Source organism: Musca autumnalis, unplaced genomic scaffold (assembly GCF_047663935.1).
Source record: "Musca autumnalis isolate F117 unplaced genomic scaffold, ASM4766393v1 scaffold_5, whole genome shotgun sequence".
NCBI classification, from domain to species: domain Eukaryota; kingdom Metazoa; phylum Arthropoda; class Insecta; order Diptera; family Muscidae; genus Musca; species Musca autumnalis.
The window spans coordinates 111,427,576-111,448,962 of NW_027412088.1; the positions used below are offsets into that span (position 1 = coordinate 111,427,576).

General features: G+C 34.7%; 1 protein-coding gene across 3 annotated transcripts; it reads right to left on the reverse strand.

The window, feature by feature from the left end:
* Window positions 1–9,000: 9,000 nt before the first annotated feature.
* LOC141406294 (dynein light chain Tctex-type protein 2B) lies at window positions 9,001–19,560 on the reverse strand. 3 transcript variants are annotated; one of them, XM_073991547.1, is made up of 3 exons: window positions 19,273–19,560; window positions 9,307–9,633; window positions 9,001–9,250 (listed from the first exon to the last, which is right to left on the reverse strand). In XM_073991547.1, exons 1-3 carry the CDS (start codon window positions 19,290–19,292, stop codon window positions 9,085–9,087), a joined length of 513 nt encoding a protein of 170 aa, XP_073847648.1. In that variant the 5' UTR covers window positions 19,293–19,560; the 3' UTR covers window positions 9,001–9,084. The 3 variants fall into 3 exon arrangements, with proteins under 3 accessions (XP_073847648.1, XP_073847649.1, XP_073847647.1); XM_073991548.1 differs by lacking the exon at window positions 19,273–19,560 and adding an exon at window positions 18,824–19,039; XM_073991546.1 differs by lacking the exon at window positions 19,273–19,560 and adding an exon at window positions 10,074–10,193.
* Window positions 19,561–21,387: the final 1,827 nt, after the last annotated feature.

Below are 21,387 nucleotides of genomic sequence, written 5' to 3' on the forward strand. Positions count from 1 at the left end.
ACATTTGTACGATTCTAAGAATTAAAGAAAAATAGTGAGAAATAAATGTTATGTCATTTTAATTATCTCATGTGGCTCTAAAGTTTATTTTCAATTATATATCTGCTTTCAGTGACTTCAAAAAATTGTCCATAATTTTGATAAATTAAAATTTTAAAATCATTTTGTGCGTGAGGTTTTTTCGCCGAATCACCTTATAATTAAGATTTTATGTAATCTTATGGCAAAACTCATCACGCTATGATACAGGGATATGAGGTTGTAAAAAAGTCATAACCCTAGTGTCCAGATTTATTTATGATGGTCAGTTTGCCTTCCGCAGACATTATAGTACCACCGGATTGCTTTTGTATTTCACTGATTTAGTTAGGAGCAATGCTAATATTAATAAAAGCACTCTTGTGGTCTCTTTGGATCTTACTAAAGCCTTTAACTCGGTTTCACATCCCTTACTCGTTGCTAAACTCAAGAATGAGTTTGGATTTTCGGGAACAGCTTGTAAGCTCGTTACCTCTTATTTGGTTGGGCGGTCTCAATTTGTTTCGTACAATGGAAGATCTTCGCAAAGTTTACCTCTTGCATGTGGATTACCGCAGGGATCTGTTTTAGGTCCCCTGCTTTTTATTCTTTATGTAAATAATATTGCTGAATCGGTTTGTGATGTGAATTGTACACCGCTTTTGTTTGCCGATGATATTTTTCTTATTTTTAGTGGGGATAGGAGCTCTCTATCTAGTTTGGAAAGTAAGGTTAATCACTATCTTTCTCTTGTTAAGGAGTGGTCGCTGAACAATGCTCTGACATTGAATCCTGCTAAGACCAAAGCCATTATGTTTGGTAGCCACACCCACGCAATCAACATTTTTCTTGACAAGTGTCCAGTAAGTATTGTGGATTGTCATAAGTTTTTGGGCATATTTGTTGATGATAAACTTTTGTTTGATCATCATATGGACTTCGTCCAGCGAAGGGTGTATGGGACTTTAAGGAGGTTGTATTCAACAAATTTATTCGTACCGCCTTGGGTTAGAAAAAGGTTAGCTCATGCTCTTCTTATGCCACATATTAATTATGGTTTAGAGGTCATTTCTGGGTCACTGGAACGGGTGTTTTTGAGGTTGCAACGTACTGTAAAGTCTATTGTGCGCTATGTTTATGGGATTAGACGTCGTGAGCATGTCTCGAACTATGTTAAGGACTTTTTGGGTGCGAATTTTGAGCACTTTGTGGCTAGTAAGGTATTATGTTTATTCTATAAAGTTATTCGGAGGGGTTCACCAGTTTTCCTGACGAACTTGTTTGTTTTTAACTTATTTTCTAGAAGTACGCAGATAATTATACCGAGGATATACAATTCTTGGTTTGAGAAATCTTTTGTGATACGAGTTGCTCGGATTTGGAATTATTTACCGTTGGAACTAAGAATATTTTCGCAGTCGAACAATGCGTTTCGATTGAAACTACTGAATCATTTTTTGTCTCCAAGCCCTCATATCTCATAGCATGATTCCGATGATCCTTATTGTAAACGTATGTTCCGAGTACTCTACTTATTTGAGTGCGTTTTTTAATAAATCGCTTGTTGCTTTTCCCATCCTGTTTTATAATTTTCCACTTTTTTAGTTATGGCTGGGGAGCCAATCTTTTTCCTTTGCTTTAGAAATTAATAAATTTCTTTGCTTTTGTTAATTAATTGATGAATATAAATATATATGGGGGTTTCTGAGTGAAATCGGACACTTTTTCAAGATGAGGTTTTTGATTTCCTTTATTTTTTGCTGTGGTGATGCTGCTCATTGGCAAAATATTTTAGTATATTTTTAGATTTTTTTGACTAACGGTTTCAGAGATATCGCGCTTTGAAAAAGTCAAATTCTGTATAAACTACATGCAAAGAAATACTCATAACTTCTTTAATATTGGTCCAATGTAAAAAAATCTTTTTTTGTATGCTTTGTTGTTTTATCAGCTATTTAATGAAAAATAGCAAAAAAATTTGCACAGTGGGCTTGGATGCTATTTTCGCGATTTAATATTTAAAATCAATTTTTAAAGATGTTCGACCCCTTCGATTTTCTTTAATTTTTTTGTATTAAACTACGTTCAATTACACAAATTTTAAGTCCTATGTGGTAATGGGATTCGGACGATTACTATTTTATCTGAATTTTTTAAAATTTGTCAATACAATTTTTCCTTTATACCAGTGTGAAACATTTGTTATTTTACACAAAAAATACAAAATTAAATTTGTTTAACATTTGTTTTGTTGCTTTATTTACGAATTTATCTTAAAAGTCTTAAAAACCGCGACATTTTTCGATTTTGAAGATGGTTTAGCAATTATTCTATTTAACAATTATTGTATGACTGAATGGCGTTTTTTGTGCCCGCGATAAGTTTAGCCACTTCATATCTCAAATTCAACTCCTCTTTCGAATTTAAATAATCATCTTCTTGAGAAAATCTCTCTTTAATAATTGGTAGATTATTTGGCTCAGATGCCCATTCATGTAATTCCCAAACCGTGGTTATTTTATTATCAATTTATTAAGCTTATTGTCCGGCTGGTACACTTATTGCTAATACATTTTCAAAATAGAAAAATTACGCACTTTTTAAGATGTTTAAGATAAATTCCTAAATAAAACAACAAAACCAATATAAAAAATTTATTTTGTATTGTTTTGGTAAAATAACAAATGTTTCACTCGGGTATAAAGGAAAAATTGTATTGAAAAACTTAAAAAAATTCAGAAAAAATAGTAATCGTCCGAATCCCATTACCACATAGGACTTAAAATTTGTGTAATTGAACGTAGTTTAATACAAAAAAAAATTAAAGAAAATCGAAGGGGTCGAACATCTTTAAAAATTGATTTTAAATATTAAATCGCGAAAATAGCATCCAAGCCCACTGTGCAAATTTTTTTGCTATTTTTTATTAAATAGCTGATAAAACAACAAAGCATACAAAAAACGTTTTTTTCAATTTGGACCAATATTAAAAAAGTTATGAGTATTTCTTTGCATGTAGTTTTTACAGAATTTGACTTTTTCAAGGCGCGATATCTCTGGAACCGTTAGTCAAAAAAAATCTGAAAATATACTAAAATGTTTTGTTAATCAGCAGCATCACCACAGCAAAAAATAAAGGAAATCAAAAACCTCATCTTGAAAAAGTGTCCGATTTCACTCAGAAATCCCCATATAGATGTTAATTTAGTCTACTTTGAGCATGAAATGTTTTTGTAATACTATTTATTGGCCTTGAAGGCTTTAGTATTATTAAATGGATTAATAAATAAATAAATAATTAAAACCACTCATTTCATCGAAGGAAAACTTCTCTTACAAGTAATGTCGTTAGACACACCATTCGGACTTGATGATAAAAACAAGGTCCGATATGATTGAGTTAATATGAATGGGGGTGCACTCATTGATATAAGAGAAGTCTCCCTAGTTGCGTTGGAAGGAGGTGGAAGCACAAAAACACTTTTACTGCAAGAAAAGATCAAATTAACATTCAAATAATTAAACTTAATACCTATATTTTCCTGCGCCATATACACCTATACACGAACTTGGTAGAAGTAGAAATGACATGATGCGCATCCGATTTTCCAAAACAGCGCGTCAATTCCTTTTATTCGATATACACTTTGTGATATTCGATTTGGGTCCACGATATAGCATCTGTTGCATATTAGGGTCGAAAAAACAGTAAAATGGTCATAATTTCCACGAAGTACATTTACATTTCATGCGCATCTTATTTCAATTATCACCATTAAAAAATACATCATTCTATGCCGTTTCAGTGCGATCCATCGTTTTTAAGTATCCGTTTAAAAATGACACATCTAACACGTGTTTTAATACGGGATATTTGCAAAACCATTTTTTGCAGTTTGTCGAAATTTGAGGGGTATCAAATCCGCCGACCTAATTGTAAGAGGTATATCGAAAGCAAAACCTGGCAAGGAAAGTACAAAATATCGCCTTTACAACGATGTGAAGTAGATTGTCATAGGTGGTCAAACAACAGAGATATCGCAATAGTCGGTAATGTGTATCCCTTTTCTCCATTTTGTGTGCAATCTCACAGAGAAAGAAGCCTATTGATGGTTGGCGTATATCCCACTTTTCCATTTGTTTATTTGAGTTGTGCTGACGATGCACTTAAATGCGTTCCAACAAAATTAACCTGTATTAATGAAGACATTCAGAGCAAAGGCGCTAAGCTATCCCAATTTTATTATATTTTGAATTTTACCAGTCAAAAGCTTATGCACAGGGATTGTGGTGTAGAGTATCACGTAGTCCGCCCCAACCCGACTATAGCCTTGGCTCGCTTGTTTAAAACATACAAAATTTCTTCAGATTATAATAAAAATAATTTTTAGAGTTTTAAATAATCAAAATTAATAATAACAAGTATTGGTCTTTTTTCTGGATACCTTTTTCGAATTTGTTTTTAAATTATTATAAAATGAATGTTTTATATGAGTATCAATATAATATGAACATCAACAACTTGAAATAAAATATCTATGTTATTTGAATATTTGTATTGAATTATAAATGGCTTTACATTTTGGATTCGAATCCACTGAATCCTAAGCCATTACACTTTTGAAGAGTTGTCTTGATCGCGTGGTAGGAATGAGTAGCCAGTAGTGGGATTTTTTTAACACATTGTTTGCTTAACGACAAAAATCAGTAAAACTAAAATGCTTATAAATTCTGTAATTAACGAAATTTGTCTGTAAGATAGCAACCAAAATAGAATTGTCGCTAAGTTCTACCGATAGCAACAGTGTTTTCAAGTTTCTATTGATAATTTTCATTCACAATTTTGCATTTTAATTGTACCGACCTCTGTCGGTAACCATAAAATGAGTTACAGAGTTCCAATGCAGATACCAAAAATGTTTGGTCTATCTGTTCCACTGGGAAGGTCGAATTATTGACTGTGTATGTGACATTGGATTTGACGTGTGCATTATGAAGGAATACATGAATGGTTTGTTAGTGATAATGTCATGAATACCAAGATAATATGTCCATTGCTGTCCTTTGTAGTTTGGGTGGTGTTGGCAAAAATTTCATAAAATCCAATGCTACAACTGCATATATTTTCTGGTTAAGTCCAATTGCATCCCAGCAATTTAGTATCAGCATATATTTGTTTGCAACCAGTCCCAAACATAACATATGTAAGGGTCCTGCAAACAAATATATGTTTGGGTGCAAACAAATATTTGTTTAGATAAAATATAAATACAAACGCAAAATCCACAAAAACACAAAAGCAATACCAAACACAAAAGCAACAACAGACGGGTAGATACATTCAAAATTGCAAATAAAAAAATAGTGTCACACTTTTTGAAAGAAAAACAAATAAAAGCTATTAATTATAAAATATAGAAACATCGTTGAACGCTTCTCGTTATCTGTAAAATAAAACACATTTTCCTCAAAATTGAAATCATCAACGGGAAATCGGCATCTGAAATCAAATGATTATGTAATGTAATAAATAGGTACATCCGTATTTCAAATACATGCATGTATATTAAAAATGTATTAATGTTATTACCAATATTAAATGCGATTTCTTCCTTGTCCAATAAAATATTTCCATTCACCTTTTAAATTCAATTATAAAATTTCCAATTATAAAAGGTATTAGGCATTCAATTTACTAAAAAGCATAATTTCTTAAAAAAAAAACAGATAACACTGATTTATTCACTCACTTTGCCGTCTTTACTCAACGACTGCCTTGCGGAAACTGAAGAGAAAAAAATGCGAACATGCCACCGTGGTGCAATGGTATGCACGCCCGCCTTGCACGCAGAAGGTCGGTGGTTCGATTCCCCGGCCAGGCAACATCAAACATTTTTCAACGGTGGCAAAATACCCCTCAGTAATGTTGGCGACATTTCCTGAGTATTTCAGCCTTGTAAAACTTCTCCACAAGTGGTGTCTTAAGACACGCCGTTCGGACTCGGCGATAAACAGTAGGTCCCATATCACTGAGCTAAATATGAATCGGGGTGCACTCATTGATATGAGAGAAGTTTCCCTTGTCCCGTACGGGATGTTGTGGAAAAATGTTTGTTTGTTACAGAACAAAAATAATGCATACCATTTTTTTCTTTTCATCTTCGCTTGGTTAACTGTTACAGAAAAAAATTACTGCTTGTGAAAGAATAAATCGTAACAACAAATAACGAAGCACAAGAGTTTGGCCGCATACCGCATACACACCACCAAAGCAAAAACAAACTTTTTATCCTTCCGTCGTCGCTTCTGTGTCTTCCATTGCACCATACACACAGCTCTTTAAAATAAAATAAGTGTTACGCTCTTTGACAAAAATCCTCTCTCCACTCATAAAAACTATGTTCCACATATACACTGATTTTGTCACCCACTTTATTGTGTTTACTCAACGATTGTATTTAGAAAACTGAAGAAAAAATAACTACATTATTCATACCATTTTTTTCTTTTCCTCCTCCCTCCTCATTTCTCCCTTCTTCGCTTCCATGACAACATACAAACATATTATGTTGGGATCCAAACATATATTTTTTTGCAACCAGTCCCAAAATAAAACTTTCCACCTGAAATTTGGCTGTATATGTCCGCGCCTTCATATAGCCCCCATATAACGGTACCTCCCGATTTTCAGTATTTTGAAGGCTTCAGCCTTATTATCAAACAGAAATGGCTGAAATTTGGTATTTAGTCTTCGTTGGAGGTAGAAAACTTTTCACCTCCGAAATGGCTTAAGTTTGGTATTTAGTCTCCGATGGGTGTATAAAATTTTCCAACTGTCTTCCATGGGGATATAAAATATTCCCGATGAGAATTATCAGTATAGGTCCTCGTCTTCATATAGCTCTCATAGAACGGTACCTCCCGATTTTCGTTATTTTGAAGGTTGTGCAGAAAACTTTTCCCATAGGCCCACGTCTTCATATTGCCCTCATTGTTTAATTAAGATATGCTGCTCTTGCAAGGAATAAGAGGAAGAGTTTAGTACTTTATTCAATAATTTACACTTCGTGGTGCAGGGTATAAAAAGTTCGGTCTGGCCGAACTTAACGCCGTTCTTGCTTGTTCTGAATTCCTAGTGGTAAAAAACCTTTTCCAACAAAAATTGTGGCCTAAATTTGCTGTAATTGGTAATTAGAATTCCCAGTGGCAAGACAACTTTCCCTCAGAAAAACGAACAAATTGAGGATCTTGCTTTTGCTTATTACATGATATAAGCAAATGCAGGATCCTCTTTCTTCAGAAAGGCTCATTGTCAACTAAGGTTCGTTACCAATTATGTCTTACAAGTACTATAAAAAAATAAACTAAACTAGCAGGAACACGAGGAAGAAAAGAAAATTGCTGTTCACCTCTTATTTTCTTTCTCTAATAAAATATGGACTTGAAGCTCTTGATGTCTGTTCCTTTACAAACCTTAAAGATATCTAGTTGCTACACGATAGTGGATATAATCAATTTCAAAGGATAATAAAAATAGAGGAAATGCAAAAACCTAAAATAGTGTTTTTATACCCTCAGCATTTATGCTAACGAGGGTATATACACTTTCATACGGGCAAAATGTGCCTCATCGAAATAATCGTTTTAGACCCCAAGTATGTTTGGACGAAATTTGTTTCAGACAATTTGGAGTTGATTGAGCAATGTCCGTCCGTCTGTCTGTCTGTCTGGCTGGCTGGAGCGCACGATAAATCTCGAACGGATAAACCGATTCGGTTCAAATTTTGGCTATCGCAATATTTTACCCAAACTTAGTTTAAGTTCGAAGATGGGTTATATTGGTCCACACCTTCCGGTACCTCCCCCACAAAAGTTCGAAAATGTTCGGAAAATTTGTACGTACGATAACTCTTGAAGGGAGTAACCGATTTGGTCCATACTTTGCAAATCGTGAAATGTCTACCAGACTTAGATGAGTTTCCAATATGGACTCAATCGGTCCACTCCTTCGGGTACCACCCACACAAAATTTGGGATAAGTTCAGTTTAGGACCTGCTCTCGAATCGCTTTGATTTTTGTTTTAGCAACTTGTATTCACTGCCCCCTATACGCCGGTACGAATTTCATCAGGGGCAAGTCCACACTTCCCGAGAAAATAGCCCCAAAGTTGCAAAAAAAACCTATGACACCCTGTAAGGTGGTTGGAGTGCAAGATAACTCTCAAACGGATCTGCCGATTCGGTCCAAAATTTGGCCTTAGTCATTTTTTGTCCAAGCATAGTTTAAGTTCGAAGATAAGCCATATCGGTCCATTCCTTCAGGTCGGAAAAAAAATTGTTCGTACGGTAACTCTTGAAGGGATTGGCCGAATTGGTCCATACTTTACACATCCTAATATATCTTCCAGATATAGATCAGGTTCAAATATGGACTATATTTGTCCACTCCATCCGGTACCTCCCACATAAAATTTCGGATAAGTTCACTTTAAGTCCTGCTCTCGAATCACTTTGATTTTTGTTGAAGCAACTTGCATTCGCTGCCTCAATTACGATGGTAAAATTTTTTTCAGGGGCAAGTCCATACTTCTTTAGCAAACAGCCCGAAGGGTGCAAAAACCCCCTTTGGCACCATATGTAGTAATTGGAGATCCACTTCCATAATGGTCAATGTCGATCCATTCCTTTAAGTATCTCCTCCGCAAAACTTTTGATCTTTAATCCTAATCAACATTTTTGTCGGTTCATACATCCAAAATTTTTAAACCCCCCTAAATACATACGTTTTTTTGGGAAAATTGTTTCAATATACATAGGCTGAGGGTATATCTCTGTCAGCAAGGCTGGCTGATACTTTTTTACTTGTTTCCTATGATTCGGTTATTTTTTTCTGATGACCAGTTGAGCAATTTGGCCACCAAATGCAACATACTTTAAACACTAAATAAATGTTCGCTTTCAAAGTTAAAGACAAGAATGTCCTTATTATAACACTTTAACGATCACTTTAATTTTCCAACAATTGATAACATAAGATTATAAGTCTGCATATCAAATATTTATCCTTCAATCCTTATATACTAAATAAACGACAACAACAATAAAATATGACGGTCTCTCATAGACAAGTTTTGTAAAATTATCCATTTTCTCATCCATTAGGTGACGCATGCTCATGTGGATACCTTGATTTTGTTTTTCAATCACCGATAGAATACAAACAATGCGATGCCTGTACCGAAAAAAAAAACAAATTTTAAAATTTGTATTACAAAAACATTTCTTTACCTCTTATGATTAAATCTTCGAACTCCATCACGTATGTCAGTAGCTAAACTTTCGGCTAGCTGTAGAGAGCGCCATGAATCGTAAGATCGACTAAATCTATCCCAAGTTAAACGTTCCTCAATAGAAGATTCAATGAGTTTATAAACTTCTTCCATGCTGAAGTTTGTTCTGAAAAATTCCCAATCACGTGATGGTTTTGCATTTGCCTCCTCAGCTTCATTTTCCCCCTCAACTGTGGCCATCTTTGTCAATGCCTTGCGTCGTCCCAGCATAGATTCAGACAGCAAAGCATTCATGCGGTTTGTGGTTCGCACTGAAGCCGTGATTCTGAAAATAAAAATATTCACAAATTTCCATTAGGACGTGTTTGGCAGGATGACTAGCGAAAACCCCTAATTCAGTAATTTATGTATTTAGAATGGGTGCCACCGTGGTGCAATGGTATGCACACCCGCCTTACACGCTGAAGGTCGTGGGTTCGATTCCCCGGCCAGTCAACATCAAAATTTTCAACGATGGCAAAATAATGTTGACGACATTTCCTGAGTATTTCAGCCATGTAAAACTTCTCTACAAAGTGGTGTCTTAAGACACGCCGTTCGGACTCGGCGATAATCAGTAGGTCCCATATCATTGAGCTAATATGAATCGGGGTGCACTCATTGATATGAGAGAAGTCTCCCTTGTCCCGTATGGGATGTTTGTGGAACAATTATTATTATTATATGTATTTAGAATAATGTATTAAGAAATTGAATATAACAAACCGAGACTTCATGTTGCTCCATGATGACATTTCTATTGAATAACAACGATTTATTGTATCCCTGAACTTTCCAGCGATTTGCTTACTTCATGCACCGTTTGCATGTGACTGAGCTTGCATATTTGTGCAACATTACAACAAAGTAGGAAAAAAGTCTTAAAACCATAAAGTTTTTGTTTTCAATTTTTGCCTTTCATTACATTCCTCATATACAGTTACATACCACCCCCACCTGATGATGTGGTTATGTCTGACACATCGTGACTTAAGGACATGAGCACGGTATGGGTGACGACAAAGCGTTCGTTTTCAATAAGCAAACAAATAAGACCTTGTGGTCTGATGGAACACATTGTGGATAATTTACAGAATTATTGGTTTATAAAAATCTAAAAGTAAGGGTTTTAAAACAAAGAATTTAAACTGTCATTTATTGAACATGTTAACTTCTCCAACAGATAATTTGTTCAAAACTAAATTGTCTAAATTGCCAGAATCTACAATTTTTACTACGATAATAATTTGTCCTTTATGATATCGACAAAAATGGAAAAAATTACTAGATTCTTGCAGTTCTGGAACGAACAGTAAGTAAATGGATAAATAAATAAATAATCATATAACAAAACAATCATATAGTAATTATCGTGGAAATTAAACCTTTTTATTTTAATGTGTACGTACAGATTGAATAACATTGTGCAACATTTTTAACGTGATCTTGTGCAATCAATTCGAACTGAAGATTTTTTGAAAGTACAGACCCAAACGACGAGAAACCCTAGTTGGGTTTTGTTGTGTCAGATCCAGCTCGGATTTTATAGCCCCATCTAAACATGGTTAAATATTGAGTTTTTAAAGAAATTCGGGGCTATATCTCTGAAACCAATGCGAATCTTCTTCTGACCTCTGAACCAAATTTGTAGATAAGAACAAGAATAAAATATCTGGAGAAATAATGAACTCGAAAAAATACACTTATTGCCGCAAATTTTAAAATATATGGAAAAATTCCCCAATTTTTATACATTTCGCACCGTATCTCCAAAACCGTTAATTTTTTCTGAATATTTTCTTTTAGAAAAATATTTATTTATTTATTTATTTCAGTCTTTAGAACAATCTTTCCTTACAGACTATGATGGGATAGATACAAAAAATATGTTTATATAAATTTTACAATTTGGTAATGAAATACAATTTAAACTCATCTCTTGATATGCTAAACTCTATATATTTATGATATTTCTTTTGAAGTTTGTTGCTGATGGTATTTATAAAAGAAAAAGCTCTAGTCAATGAACTATGCAATGCATAATTCACACGATGTAGAGGAACATTGAACACATCAATGTACCTCATTTGCCTAGGAGGACATACAGTGGTATAGTGGATAAAAGTTCAGGCGAATCAATTTCGTTATTTATTAAATCATAAATGATTAGAGCGGATTGTATTTTTCTTCTTTGCTCAAGCGTTTGCAGTATAAGTACCATTGCCTATATCGGGGAATTTCTTAAAAGCGTACTTTATAAACACACGCTGCACTCTTTCAACACGAGATATGTGATTTTTACTGTAAGGATCCCAAATTATTGATGCATATTCAACTTTAGATCTTACAAAGGATGTAAAAATGGACTTCAAGGTATGCGGATCTGAAAACCAATTACAGTTTCTTTTCAGAAATGCTAGCATTTTGTAGGCTTTGGGAAGAATATAATCGATATGAGGCAAAAATGTCATACCAGTATCAAAAATTACCCCAAGATCACGAATTGTGGAAACTTCCCTGGAATGTAATAAACAACTCTTCAGAACATGTCATTGTTGTAAAATGCCTCAATACTTTTGTTTTCAGTACATTTTTCAACGACGATTTAATAACAATGTCAATAATGCAGTGAAATCCGAAATGCAAGAATAAACTGTTGGTGTGAACTGTGTTTGAAGTAGGTATTGTAAAAGATATGATGCAAAATACCTCTGAAACAAGATGAAGTAAGCATTGTAGAATCTCAGAAAGCTCTAAAGAATTGTTGAGAACTTTATTTGGAAGATTTTTGCAAAAGGTTACTTGGTTCAACTCCCAATAGTTTAGCTGATACTGACCAGAATTTCAGCAATTATGTAAAATTTTCTATATTTTATAGATTTTGATGCCCTAGATGGAGTTTTTCTTATGTGGGTTTTTCAAAAGATAGGTTCTACTAATTTAGGGCTACAATATTGCTAAAGACAGCAAGGTCAAATTCCTATTCGTTTCTGAGACAAAATGTAGGTTTAGCCCGGTTTAGATAAGGCCATAAAATCGGAACTGGATCTGACAGGACAAAACCCTACTAGGGGTTTTGTAGTCTAAATATGTACTTTCAAAAATGCATACTAGAAGTTGTTTGCATTTTCAGTGTTGCATAGTGTAATCTCAATCAATATTCATATTTGTTGATTTAAATTGTTAGAGGACCTTCGTTTTACCATTTCTATTGACAATTCATGTTGTTTTGGCGTAAGTGCAATTTTTCCGGTATGGTTGTACGTACGGCGTAAGACGCGGTGTGCACATGTCTCACCTGTTCTTTGTTGATTTTTTACGCCGATTTTCGCAAACTTTGTGGGTTTGCGTGCATCGAAATGATCTATTTTATTGATACCTCCACCCCTTTTTCACAATAAGCGATTGTAATGCAATTCTTAGATTGTACAATCTCTACCTGGATGTATTAGAGTGCAGAACAGTGTTTATTATTTAGCAAAAGCAAATAAGTACATACTCGTATGTAATATGAATTTTGTTTTACACAATTGAATTTAAGGTTTAAACATATGGTATGGCGAATCCATGTTTAACGTACTACAACATAGATATGTTTTACTTTCTGCCGTGAAGTGTTCCAAAGTGGGATTAATATATATGCGATGTATACAATAGGGCCCAAAAAAGTTTTTGGGACTCCGACCCTCCAATTTTCTCTTTGATCCAAAAACCTTAGATTTTGATTTTTAAAATAGTCAGGCTTATCCCAAAGTCTTTGTTTTAATATTTTATTAAAACTGCTTTAATTTATTAGTGGGAAAAATTAGCGCTGTTTACCAAGAGGCAAGACAGGGAAGACTATAATTTCGGATCTCGCCACAGATCCTCATCAGTTCCCTTGCTTCTTGTTTTTCAACAAGAAACTTGTTATACCCAAGTGTTAATTGCTCCCTCAAATAGATAAGTGTCCAAAGAAACACTCTGATCGGAAATTTCTTTGGCACTACCTAAACTCGAGCAAGTTGCAAACAAAACCAAATCTTTCCCCCTGCTATGCGTTCGTTGAGTCTTAACGAAAAACACATAACTAATTTTTTGGTATTGCTTTTATAACAATAAACCACACATGACGGTGCCCGGTCTCACAAAACCTTAAACCAAAAACCTTATAACCCGTGCCACCCGAGCGATCTTTGTTTGCATAGTAATTTGTATGGGGAAATGGTGCATTTTCACTAAAATTCTCTAGAGGCCGCAATTATTCTCCAATCGATGAAAAAACTTTATAGCTATTTATATCAAAATCTGGTCAGATTTTCACAAATTTTTGTAGGATTCGTTTTTTAGTTGAAATCTGCTGTCAATTGATCATAATTGCTCATCAAATCCTGCACAAAGAGAAGTACTCGATGTTTGGTAATTGATGGAGCTCGCCATCAATGAAAACGCTAGAACGCTGAGTAGCTAGCCACTGATGAACTTGGTTAACCTTTCTCATTGATCATTTGCATCGACAACAATCAACACAATTGATCCCCATAGGTTGAACTCATCTAACAGATTACTTAGCCACTATTTATCTCTTCTGCCTCTTAGTCATTGTCCATCTATGGTACTTTTAGTAATACATTGTATAAATTTGTATTTATCATACCTCATCAGGTGTCCAAGGTATGCGATTTTTCTTTCAATGGTAACACTGATCTCAAAAAAAAAAAAAAAATTGTTGAAAACCTGGCTAAACCTTTAAAACTATGTTGTTTATTCTCTTTTCTGATATGTGTTGATCATGTGTGCTGCAAAATATGAGTATGTATGTTCGGTGCAGTTTTATTATAGCAACAATATCAAATAGCATTAGCTTCGCTAGCAATATTTTTGTGTAATATGTTGCTACATGTTGCCGTTGTTCATTGTTGTTAAACTGCAAATTTTCGCTGCATTTGCTAATATGACGTCAGCATTTTAAGCCCTGATTCTCAAGCATGAATTATACACTTTTGCATGCGCTCAAACCAATTGTTGTATCACTTTTTTCACTCCGAATGTTACAACTCCATACCATGATTTTTGAGCGCTTCAACAAAGGATGTCTCTATCTCAAGGTAAGTCGCATGACTATTTTGCATTATTAGTTGACGCACGGCATCAATGTTTTCTGACACAACGGCATCAATGTTTTTTGACAACCTTCGTTATTCAGCGAGAGTCTACCACGATTGAATTCAGTTTTTCTCAGTACTATGGGACGGGTCTTCATCGCTATACAAAGATTTAGTTTCATCGATGCATTCTTACTGTAATAATACACGTCGAAATTTGTGACGAAAAAGTTCACAAGTAAACTGCATTTTTTTTCAAAGTGATTTTTTCGAGTCACTGTCATGGTAGAACAAATATAAGGTAAAGTTAATACTACAACAAATACAACTCGAACAACAACCACAAAGGAATTTGTTTTTGTTTGTAACGTTACTGCCAGTTGTATTTGTAAACAAAGCAAGGAAATGTCTATAAATTATTGGAATTTAAAAAACTAATAATTTTTCACATTTGGTTGAATATTTTGGAAAACATGAATGAAAATTCGTTACATTTTCAATTTTTATGTTTCCACATCATTCCACTAAATGCATAAATTCTCGCAGAAAGTAGAATTCTTGCAGAAAAGTTTGGGGTCGCTGGAAATTCATAGAAAAAGGAGAAGCTGTTTCAATGTTTTGTTTTAGAAATCAAAGAAGCATATGTTTATTAGGGCTTTATTTTTTTAAATTTTAACAAAATACCTCACATGTTAACAAACGTTGTATCGCCTCTACAAGCGGGGATTTACTGCGCGGCTTATCGTTCGAACTTGGAGGAGGTTACGTATCATTGATATGAAGAAGTCTTTCTGGGAAATGTTTTTTCCGAATGATATATTTTTTTCTCAAAAAATATATGTCCCCAATGTACATCGAAATAGAAATAAATGTATAAAATGTCATATGAAATTTGACACTAACGTTACAACCCAGTTCAGTCAGCTGTGTATTGCTGCTACCTTTTCTTATTCTACCATGAGTCACCGTAAGAACGCAACACATGGTCGTACGTCAAACCGTATTGATTACGTTTAGACTAAACACTGTCAAACTTTTCAAAAAATACCAAATGTCGTCTGTCAAGACTATGTGCTGCTTAGGCCAGAAACTTATCTAGTATTAAACAAGTGAGCAAAGGCTATAGTCGGGACGGGGCCGACCATGTGATACCCTACACCACTACCCCTGTGCATAAGCTTTTCACTGGTAAACATTTCTTTGAGGGAATATAATCCGACTACCAACAAACATAGTATGCCTCTTTCTCTCTGGGACCCCCATAAGCAACAACAATTTCGTGACCATCCGATCAAAATTGCGACCTGTAGCGTGATTGCAAAAAATGGAAGAATTGGTAGCATTACCGACTATTGTGGTATCTCCCTTTTTTGGCCACCTTCGCCAACATACTTTACACCAATATAAAGCTAATATTTTCTTCTTCCATTAACAGGCTTTGCCGTTGGAATACCCCTACTAGAAGCCGATATATTCACAAAGAATAAAACTTCGAATTTTTCTTCACATGAGTTTTTCCCCATTCAATAGGCTTCTTCCTCTGTGCGGCCCTCATCAACCCCCAAAATTTCGTGACTATCCGATCAAAATTCCAACCTGTGGCGTGATTACAAAAAATGGAAAAATTGGATATATTACTAACTTTTGCGATATCTCGGTTGTTTGACCACTTACGCCAACATACTTTGCATCAATATAAAGGAGATCTTTTCTTCTTCCATTGAAATACTCCTACCAGAAGCGGAGATATTCTCATAAGAAAAAAACCTTGACTTTTCTCCACATAAGCTTTTTGCTTGTTGCGACTCCTGAATATTATCCGAACATCACCAAACTTAATAGGCTTCTTCCACAGCGGAACCCGCAACAACTCCCAAAACATTCGTGACGATCCGATCAAAATTGCGACCTGTAGCGTGATTACAAAACAATCGGAAAATGTGATGCATTACCGACTATTGCGATACTACTTTACATCGTTGTAAAGGTGATATTTTCTACTTTCCTTGTCAGGTTTGGCTTTTGATATAGCTCTGAAAGAAACTGAGATATTGGCTTTGAAATAAAACATTGACCTTTTCTCCAAATAAGTTTTTGCCCACTCCGACCCCTGAATATTATCCGACTATCAACAAAATCAATAGGCTTCTTCCTCTGTGGGACCCCCATTAATCCCCAAAATTCCGTGACGATCCGATCAAAATTGCGACCTGTAGCGCAATTTCGAAAAAATTTGAAAAATGGGATGTATTACCGACTACATATTGCTATATCTCCGTTATTTGGCCACCTACGCCAACCTACTTTGCATCATTGTAAAGGTGGGATATTCTACTTTAATAGTCAGGATTTGCTTTAGGAAGCTCCCCAACCAAAGCTGTGGTAGTCATTCTAATTTAAATCGCAAAAATAAAAATTTGGGTTGAATTCGTGACTATTGCGGTATCTTCGTTGTTTGACCACCTAGGACAACCTACTGTACATCGTTGTATAGGCGATATTTTCTACTTTCATTAACAGGTTTTGCTTTTGATATACCTTACAGAAACGTTGACTTTTTCTCCAAATAAGTTTTTGCCCCTGAATATTATCCGACCATCACCAAAATCAATAGGCTTCTTGCCCTCCGGAACCCTCATTAACACCAAACATTTGGTTACGATCCGATCAAAATTGCGACCTGTAGCGTGATTACAAGGTTTAGATGGACAGACGGAGTGACACACATAGCCAGATCGACTCAACTCGTCGAGACATTCATTTTGGTATATATAAGTATGGGTCTGCGACCATTATTTCGATGCGTTAAACATTTTTTGGCCAAAACCAACTTATAATACCCTCCCCACATAGTGGTGTAGGGTATAAAAATACTTTTCGAGCTTTTAATTGATCCCAATTGTGTTAGAAAAATTGATCAAATACTAGAAATATAGAAAACGAAGCTCAGTAGTGCGATTGTTTAACTTATTTTTTCAGTTACCGACAAATGTCGGTAAAATTAAAATGCTTCTATTAATTAATTAAAGTTTTCATTTATAATTTTACGTTTTAATTTTGCCTATTTGTGTCGGTAAATTAAAAAAATGATTTAGAGAATCGCGCTACAGGCATCCTAATTTGCAATTTTTTTAATTTTATTTCCATGGCTGATATCTCTATTTAGGTTGGACATTAGGGCGACCCAAAAACAGGTTTTTATTTTGGAATTCCTAATGTGCATTTTCACGAAAAACCTTTACCAGTTCATTGTAATGGCTAAACAACAATTTCTACAAAAAATTAAGACGTTCGGTTAACAATAACTTGTGCCCCCTGACCGAACTTTATTTCCATAGTATTTTGTATGGGGGTCAAAGGCGAATTTTCCGAGAATCGCTCAACAGGCCACACTTATTTTACAATCGATGAACAAGATTTACCAATTCATTGTCGTGTAAAAAGACATATTCTAATCCAAACGAATTATGAAATTATGCGACCTTTAGAGAATTTTCGTGAAAATGCACCTCTGACCCCATACAAATTGTGTGTTTTTGGGTCGCCCTAGTGGACATATTCCATAGGGAGACCCTGATAGACAGTGTGAGCTTTAAATCGATACCAAATGAGATGGTGGTCAAATATCAGAGATGGACCTATGCCATCCGAATTTTAGTATTTAAAAACATGTTTTTAATGACAAAGGTATTATAAACATGTAATCTGCTAATAAAGAAGTCTAGCAGACCTTCAAATAAATACCAGGTAGGTTATTGTGTGTTGGCAAATATAAAAGTTATAGCAAAAGGCGTCAAGTTATCCCAATCTTTCCCGACTATAGACTTTCTTCACTTGTTTATAATTTAAGTTGGATTTATTTATATATTAAGTGCAAATAAAACAGCTGTTTTTGGAGTTAAAGTCATTTATTTGACAGATATTGTATGGAATTGACAACTTAAATGATGCATGTTTTACAAAACACGTTAGATGTAAATTGCGGTTTTCTTAGTATTGCAAAATATGTATTTATGGTTTAGGTTCATCCTTTAATTTTTGTTATTTGTTTTCAGTAAATCTCTTAATACCACTGTACATCAAAGTGTTTTCATTTGTGTGAGATATGAATCCGACATCAATGGTACATATAAATCAAATACAACGTGTAAATATGTAATTTGATTTTGTTGTTTTTCCACAAATCACTTTCACTTGCAAATTAATTATTGAAAAAAGCGAACTTTTCAATAATAAGTCAATTTTATTGATTAAATTTGATTGAAATTCTGTTTCAAGTTCAAGCACGAACAACATTTATTGTGCCGTTATTAGATAATGTTTATTATTTAATATTATATTGTACAATAAATGTTTTTTTTTTTATTTATTAAATAAACTAAATGTATATACCATTTTTTAAACGGCAAATAATTTTATTTCAACTTTTGGTTAATACAACTTTCTAAACACACATTTTATGGTAGGCCGACACTTTTTCCGGTGCAAAACTACAAACTAATTGAGCACTAATCCAAACTGTTTTATTTATACAATTCACACAGAAACTTTTTTGGCCACAAAACTTCTTCGTTTGTTTGAACGATGGCGTCAAATCACGCACATCACCCACACGTGAGAGTCGAACGGGAACAAAAAAACACTGTCACGTTTGATATTTTTTTATTACGATTAAATGTGGCAAATTTATCGGATGGATGTACTCGTATGATGACTTGTGGAGTATTCAACCCTTTAAGAGTGGCGTATGTCTGTCTATCAGTCTGTCTGGCAATTCATTTAATTGTCGACAATAAAAATTGGAAATAAATCTTATATTTGAGGTTAACTTGATTACTTACAACTGAATGCGATTCATCATATCGTGTTTTCGTTGTCGTTTTACAATTTCGAAATAATTATTCACAAATTTCCTTGTACTTTTTGTCTTTTTCCTATGGCGTTAATGTAGAACTCAAGCTGCAGGAAGTAATATTAACAGGATATGTAACGTGGGTGGACTACGGTGGTTGGAATGGAAATGAAGTTAAGCCTTTGACAGTGACTGGCAAAGAGTTATGAGCTGTGACTACTAACGTGTTCACATGACAGAAACAAAAACACCAACAACAAAAAGTAACAAAGCTAGCAACGAAATGAGAACAAAATACATAATGATAACGCTATTATAATGATGGAAATATAAAGGCAATCACTGTTGGTATCCACATGAATAGACAAACAAATTTCTTCTTTTGTCTGTAGAGGCCAAAACATTATTGGCAAATAAGGTGGCCAGATTAAAGCAAAAAATGTTAAAACTCTTTATGAAATGTCCCTATTATTTAATTGTTGAATTGCATCGAGCAATTCAGCGAATTTAACTCAATATTGAGCTTAACATTAATTTATATTGAAAAGACTTTCGACGCAAAAAATATAATACAAACAAAAAATACGGAGAACCATTAAAACGAAGATGAATGAATAAAAATAATTTATATTATTTAGGCGCAGTTGATTGGTTGGGAGCAACTATGTTTGGTTAAGCTGCCCGCCTTTCACACATAAGGCATGTGTGTCAATACTTGCTTGTTGAAAAAATTCCTTGTCCCAATTCCTACATCAGGCAAACAACCCCAAAATATGTACAATGGCTTCCTTACTAGAGGTCTGAGATACCAAGACCTCAATTAAGAAACCCATGGTACGTCCTGCCGTGTCATGTTACTATCGAATAGAAAAATTCGACATATAGGTTTACTTTACAATCAGAAAGTAGTACCCAAGAGAGGTATGTATCTTGAAAATAGAGGGAGGAGAAACATATTTTCCACAGGGTAAAGATGGATTTGGAAAGGCGTGAGAGTGAAATAATAGTACATCTAGATTTTGTAAAACCGAAATGGCTGAAATTTGGTATTTAGTCTTTAAAACTTTCCACCTGAATTTTGTCGGTATACATAAGTCCACGTCTTCATTTAGCCCCCATAGAACGGTACCTCCCAATTTTTGGTATTTTGAAAGTTGCGGCCTCAATATCCCACCGAAATGGCTGATATTTGATATTCGTGGAGGGTACAAAACTTACCACCTGAAATTTTTTAATATAGGTTCTTGTCTTCACATAGCCCATATAGATATCTTGAGGGCTTTGACTCCAATATCCTCCGAAATGGCGGGAATTTGATATTTAGTCTTTGTTGGGGGTATAAAACTTTCCACCTGTAATTTTTCGGCATAGATCCACGTCTCCATGTAGCCCCCATAGAACGGTACATCCCAATTTCGGTATTTTGAAGGTGGTGGCTTCAATACCCCACCGAAATGGTTGAAATTTGGTCTTTAGTCTTTGTTGGGTGTATAAAACTTTCCACCTGAAATTTGTCGGTATAAGTCCATGTCTCATATAGCCCCCATAGATCACGATTTTAGATATTTTGAAGGTTGTGTCCTCAATATCCCACCGAAATGGCTGAAATTTGGTATTTAGTCTTCGTTGGGGTATGAAGCTTTCCACCTGAAATTTGTCCGTATAGGTACAGGTCTTCATATAGCCCCCACAAAACGGTACCTCCAGATTTTCGGTATTTTGAAGGTTTTAGCCTCAATATCCCGCCGAAATGGTTGATGTTTGGTATGTAGTCTTCATTGGGGTATAAAACTTTCCACCTGAAATTTGTCAGTAGAGGCCGACCTCTTTATATAGCGCCCATAGAACGGCACCTCCAGATTTTCGGTATTTTGAAGGTTTTAGCCACAATATCCCACCGAAATGGCTGAAATTTGGTATTCAGTCCTCGTTGGGAGTATAAAACTTCCCCCCTGAATATTATCGGTATAGGTCCATGTATTTATATAGCCCCCAATGAACGATACTTCCCGATTTTCGGTATTTTCAAGGTTTTAACCTTAATATACCACGGAAATGGCTAAAATTCGGTATTTAGTCTTCATTGGGGGTATAAAACTTTCCA

What these genes read in the sequence shown, in the direction of transcription:
- LOC141406294 (XM_073991546.1), bottom strand. Translation starts at nt 10,102, where the DNA reads ATGTCATCATGGAGCAACATGAAGTCTCG. An exon ending in TGGAGCAACATGAAGTCTCG is followed by an intron (nt 9,634 to 10,073) that starts GTTTGTTATATT and finishes TTTTATTTTCAG; the next exon opens with AATCACGGCTTCAGTGCGAA. An exon ending in CGAAGATTTAATCATAAGAG is followed by an intron (nt 9,251 to 9,306) that starts GTAAAGAAATGT and finishes TTTTCGGTACAG; the next exon opens with GCATCGCATTGTTTGTATTC.